The following is a 6464-nucleotide window of genomic DNA, read 5'->3' as shown; positions in this document are numbered from 1 at the left end:
ATTTAGAATATTGTTTTAAATTAAATTCTAAATTATAAGAAAAATAATAGCTAAGATTTATGGACATTTGAATGGAATATATTATTATTTCATACATTCACAGATTGATATGGATATATGACGGGTGATGGGGATAATGTTTGGTAACTATAACAAAGGTAATCAGTGCAATGAGATCTTGTCTTTCCCACCAGGAAATAGAAAACTGCTCTATTTTGTGTGACTGAAAAGGGACAGAACTTCTCCAAATCTTTACAAGCTACTGACAGCAGCAGCATGAACAGCAGCTCACCCAGCGTTGCAGCTGTGCAGCTCTGCTACGAGCACCTGAGCGGATCCTGTGTGAAAACCCCCTACTCACTAGGTCCCCGCCTGATCCTGTACACAGTGTTTGGTTTTGGAGCTGTGCTGACTGTATTTGGAAATCTCTTGGTAATGATTTCCATTCTCCACTTCAAGCAGCTGCATTCTCCAACCAATTTTTTGATTGCTTCCCTGGCTTGTGCGGACTTCATGGTGGGAGTGACTGTGATGCCCTTCAGCATAGTGAGGTCTGTGGAGAGCTGCTGGTATTTTGGGGAGAGTTACTGTCAATTTCATTCCTGTTTTGACTTGTCATTCTGTTACGCTTCCATCTACCACTTGTGCTTTATCTCTCTGGACAGGTACATTGCCGTCTCTGACCCCCTGGTCTATCCAATCAGGTTCACTGTGTCTGTTTCTGGCATGTGTATTGCCTTCTCCTGGCTCTTTCCCATTATTTATTCTTTTTCCCTTCTTGGCACAGGAGCAAATGCAGTTGGACTGGAGGATCTAGTAAGTGCTCTCACCTGTGTGGGAGGCTGTCAAATTGCAATAAATCAAAGTTGGGTATTGGTGAATTTTCTATTATTTTTCATCCCCACCCTTGTGATGATAGTTCTTTACTCCAAGATTTTCCTCATTGCTGAACAACAGGCTAGAAAGATTGAGAATCTGAACATTAAGACTGGGAGATGCTCAGAAAGCTACCAAGACAGAGTGGCCAAGAGGGAGAGAAAGGCAGCAAGAACACTGGGTGTGGCAGTGCTAGCATTTCTGGTCTCCTGGCTGCCTTACTTCCTGGATGCCATCACTGATGCCTTCCTAGGTTTCATCACTCCCACATATGTTTATGAAATACTGGTTTGGATTGCTTATTATAACTCAGCTATGAACCCCTTGATTTATGCTTTCTTTTATCCTTGGTTTCGAAAAGCCATCAAACTCATTGTCACTGGCAAAGTCTTGAGAGCGAATTCCTCGACAGTAAATTTATTTTCTGGGTAAGTTCACTGTTAAGACGGAGGAATTGAAAATAGATTCACAGTGAACACAGCATTGGGTAGAAAATTTAATCATATATGTGCAAGATCTTCTAATGCAGAATGCTTCCGATATGACCTAAACACTTAAATTCAGTTTCACCATTCTTTGGTCAATATAACATAAAAACCTGGTTGTTATGGAAACAGCATGACCTTGGAGCCAGAAACCTTTAACACCGATCTGGGGCTGCTACTTCTCTCTGAACTTCACTGTGTTTCTCTAGTTAATAATCTCCCCTTTGTAGCATCCTTAAAAAAATTTAGAAGAATGCATGACAAGGATCTAGTATATTTTTGTTATTCTAAATCCTCCCTTTTACTACTTTATGATAGTTCAATCCCTGGTTAAGAGTTTTCTTTATTCCTTTGTAGTATTTTTCTATTAAAATGCAAAGGAGCTGGAAGATCCAGAGGTCCTGGTCTAGGGAGGGCAAAGTATTGACTCTGCACTGTCAGCTTTTCAGATTTCTGAGTCAGGGATATGATGATCAGAGTCAGGTAAAATCAATCCAGAGACAGAGTTCTTTACTACCCTATCAGTTGAATTATTTACTATGGGAAAGGTAATTGGTGCCATATAACTTTCATTTGTTGAATGAGCTTCTACTTGGTGATTATCTGCTCATAACATTTCAGCTGTGTTTAGAAATTTTACCAGTTAACTTATGTTTATTGCATGCATTGGTTTCTAAGATTGTCATTCATTATTGTACTTTATGTTAAATTAACTTACTATTTCCTCACATTTGCATTATTCCAAAAATTACTTATAAGAGTTTTCAAGGATTCAAACAAAAGCTCAAATTAAAAATGTGTCCAAAAGAATAGAAAACTGAAGTGAAGAGTGTAAAGGATGGCAGACAGAGGCCGATAAATGCATTCTATGTGATCCACAAATTTGAAACTGAATAAGTTAAGCAACTCACGTTGGATACAACTTAGCCAGCTTTTCAGACATGCAGACTTGTTCTTGGTACTAAGATTGGAGGATGTTGTATATCTTTTTTTAAATAAATTTTAAAAATTTTTAAATAAATTACTTAATTCTATTCTAAGTTTAGCTTTGTTGTCATCAGACGTCAACATTTAAAGTCAGTGTCACATCTTTGTAGCAGGAGTAAATACACATCAATATATTCTTGTTATTTTTCTGTAATTTCTTGCTTCCTGTAAATCAGTCTTATATTAGCACATCATTTCTATTGTTAAACAAATGCTTCAGATTGGTAAACTTTTCCTGAGATAGTGAATTATTTCTGATTATATTCTACTTGTGTGAAACTCTTGATCTGATGATTAAAGATGATAGACATGATTTAAAGGCACTCTAGACTGCTTAGTTTAGCCACAATTCTTCAGTTCTGAACTGGAATTTATCAGCTTATTTTCATTTAGTGGTTTCAATGCAGTAACTTTAATTCTGTTTCACAGCTATAGAGAAATCATATTTCCTCATTTTAAATATAAGAAAGCTAAAATTAAAGTGTTTACAAACTCTGCTGAATATCATAAAGCTTCCAGATTCAAACAAGTGCTTCTAACATCTTGTTCAATACATTTTCACTTGTCTTTGTTTAGTAGAGCTTGACATGTACTAGACAAATCATTAATTGTTCAACTTTCCTAATCTACATTTCTTCTGTTTTTATAACTATATCAGGACTTTCTTCTTTAAAAAAAATTTAAGCTCCTGCTCTCATTTTTCTCTACTATGAATTACTCTGGTTGTGTGGGAACTAATTCATTGGCCTTTGTTTCAATGAACATTCATTGAGTGCTTCTGATATGCAAACCTAAGAATGCTTTGAGTTATAGGCCACTCGTTCTGTGCTTGGGACTGACGTACCTGCCCTACTTAGTCTTCACAATACTATGTGAGAGAGAGAGTACTATTGCTATGTTATTATTACTTCTGGGCCATAAATGAGGGACAAGGGGCATAATGAGGTGAGTCTCATTCCCAAGGTGGTGTATTTGTTAAACAATAGAGCTGATACTCACATCCAAAGAATCAGAGAATAAGTAAAGTAACCAATAATTCTTTCTACTCTGTTGGGGCCCAGGCACTGCAGTCAAGGTACTGAGAGCAATATGAACACAAGACTTTGTACCAATTGTTTTAAAGGAAAAAAATCAGTCATCACAAAGAACAGACTAAACACAATTCTTTGGAGATACCAATACATCGAAGGGAGTAATTGATTTAGTGATGTATCATTTTAACCTACAATTCTTCATTATGTATTTTACTGTACCAAGTTTTCCCCCTGAGGGTGAAGGGAGGTTCATTTAAATAAATTACCTCTTAATTTCTGCAGCAGGATTGGTCTGCACATCAAGCAAATACAGGCTCTTGTTTTTTCTATTACTGATCATTTGGTTCCTTTGAGCCTCTTCCCCATAGTAAGTCTTTTGCATTCAAAACACTTCATGCCATCTTTGTGGTGTGGGTTTCCGAATTGCATTTAACTTTTTTTCATGGATATAGTATAGTATTATTATAGCGAATGATTATATTTGCACCTTATATGCTCCTTGAATAGCTCATGTATTAACAATATGTTGTAAAGTTTGTCTTCATTTTTTTCGTGAATGAGAAATTAAAACAGTAGCAATTAAATACCTATCTAAATAGCTCCTACCTTCTTAGGAACCTTTGTTCATTTGTCCCTTACACTACTTGCAGCTTTCTGATCATATGTTGGACATATTTATATTATATTTATACATATATATATTTATAGTGTCCTATCTCTCCTCCTGCACTGTGGCCCACAATGCGTCTGCAATACGGGAGACTTGGGTTTGATCCCTTGGTTGGGAAGATCCACTGGAGGAGGGCATGGCAACCCACTCTAGTATTTTGCCTGGGGAATCCCCATGGACAGAGGAGCCTGGTGGGCTACAGTCCATAGGGTTGCAAAGAATTGGACATGACTGACTGACTAAGCACATCTCTCCCCCACAGTGCATGCCCCAGAAGAAAGCACATTTCTCCCCCACAGTGCATGCCCCAGAAGAAAATGACCTACTTGTTTATATGAGTAGTTTCAAGATGAACCTTCCACTTTGCTTGTAATATAGGGGAAACTCAACACCTATTTGCTGAATAAATAAATGCATGTTTTCTTTAAATATAGAAATACTTCTTAGACATTGGGAAAAAATTGCACAGCATGAAAGTTGAGAGTTAAGTTTCATTTAGAGCAAAACAAGAACTGCAGCCCAGAAGACGGCATTTCAGAGGGCTTTAAAGAACTGCTCCGAGGAGGCAAGGGGAGGAACTAGATATATAGGAGTTTTGCAACACAGGGTGGATAGTTGGGAATATCAAAAATTACTGTTAATTAAATAAAGCAGATGTGTCAAGTTAAGAAATTTAATGCTCTTCTATATATGGGAAGAAGTAAGAGTCTGGGCTCACTGAAACCATTCCTTTGATATGCCCTCAGCTGCCTGGGGTCAGTATCCTGTATTTTAACATTCTGAGTATTCTCAGGTCTCACTGTAGGGAGTGGTACAGTGTGATGGTTATTAGATGGTAGGTATTCTTTTCTGACTTTGGTCAGGACTCAGAGGCTCATGTTGGAGGACTGTAGTTGCTGATGATTGTAACATTCTTGTTTACTGATATGACAGGACATATTCTATTTCTCATAGATTATATAAGAATACACATTTTGTTCAGTCACTCAGTTGTGTCTGACTCTTTGCAACCCCATGGACTGCAGCACACCAGGCTTCCCTCTCCTTCACCATCTCCTGGAGCTTGGTCAAACTTGTGTCCATTGAGTCTGTGATGCTAACCAACCATCTCAGCCTTTGTCGTCCCCTTCGATTCTGCCTTCAATCTTTCCCAGCATCAGGGTCTTTTCTAATAAATCATCTCTTCATATCAGGTGGTGAAAATATTGGAGCTTCAGCTTCAGCTTCAGCATCAGTCCTTCCAACAAATAATCAGGACTGATTTCCTTTAGGATTGACTGGTTGGATCTCCTTGCAGTCCAAGGGACTCTCAAGAGTCTTCTCCAACACCACAGTTCAAAAGCACCAATTCTTCAGTGTTCAGCTTTCTTTATAGTCCAACTCTCACATCCATACATGACTACTGGAAAAACCATAGCTTTGACTAGACGGACCTTTGTTGGCAAAGTAATATCTCTGCTTTTTAACGCTGTCTAGGTTGGTCATAGCTTTTCTTCCAAGGAGCAAGCACCTTTTAATTTCATAGCTGCAGTCACCATCTGCAGTGATTTTGGAGCCCAAAAAAGACTCTCAATGTTCCCATTGTTTACCCATCTATTTGCCATGAAGTGATGGGACTGGATGCTATGATCTTAGTTTTTTGAATATTGAGATTTAAGCCAAATTTTTCACACTCCTTTTCCACTTTCATCAAAAGGCTCTTTAGTTCTTCTTCTCTTTCTGCCATAAGGGTGGTATCATCTTCATAGCTGAGATTATTGATATTTCTCACAACAATCTTGATTCCAGCATGATTTCCAGCTCCAATCTTTATCCAGCCCAGCATTTTGCAGGATGTATTCTTCATATAAGTTAAATAAGCAGAGTGACAATATACAGCCTTGATGTACTCCTTTCCCAATTTGGAATCAGTCTCTTGTTCCATGTCCAGTTCTAACTGGTACTTCTTGACCTGCATACAGATTTCTAGGGGGCAGGTAAGGTGGTCTGGTATTCCCATCTCTTTAAGAATTTTCCACAGTTTGTTGTGATACACATAGTCAAAGGTTTTAGTGTAGTGAATGAAGGAGACATAGATGCTTTTCTGGAATTCTCTTGCTTTTTCTGTGATCCAACGAATGTTGGCAATTTGGTCTCTGGTTCCTCCGCCTTTTCTAAATCCAGCTTGAACATCTGGAAGTTTTTGGTTCACATACTGTCGAAACTTAGCTTGAAGGATTTTGAGCATTACCTTGCTAGCATGTGAAATGAGTAGCAATTGTGCAGAAGTTTGAACATTCTTTGGCATTGCCTTTCTTTGGAATTGGAGTGAAAACTAATCTTTTCCAGTCCTGTGGCCACCGTTGAGTGTTTTAAATTTGCTGACATATTGAGTGCAGTACTTAACAGCTTTATCTTTTAGAATTTGAAATA

The 6464-nt window shown here is 38.0% G+C and overlaps 1 protein-coding gene across 1 annotated transcript; it reads left to right on the top strand.

Annotated features, from left to right (window-relative positions):
• The first annotated feature begins 276 nt into the window (after positions 1-276).
• On the top strand, positions 277-1308 carry LOC147366136 (trace amine-associated receptor 7a-like). Its single transcript, XM_086316151.1, has one exon. The coding sequence runs from the start codon at positions 277-279 to the stop codon at positions 1306-1308; it is 1032 nt and encodes a 343-aa protein (XP_086172277.1).
• Positions 1309-6464: the final 5156 nt, after the last annotated feature.

The sequence above is a fragment of the Bos grunniens genome, chromosome 9 (assembly GCF_055505025.1).
Source record: "Bos grunniens cultivar Pamir isolate PY7600 chromosome 9, Bosgru_T2T1.0, whole genome shotgun sequence".
NCBI lineage: Eukaryota > Metazoa > Chordata > Mammalia > Artiodactyla > Bovidae > Bos > Bos grunniens.
Note: the sequence above shows the minus strand (reverse complement) of the source record. Positions and strands in the feature narration are given on the sequence as shown.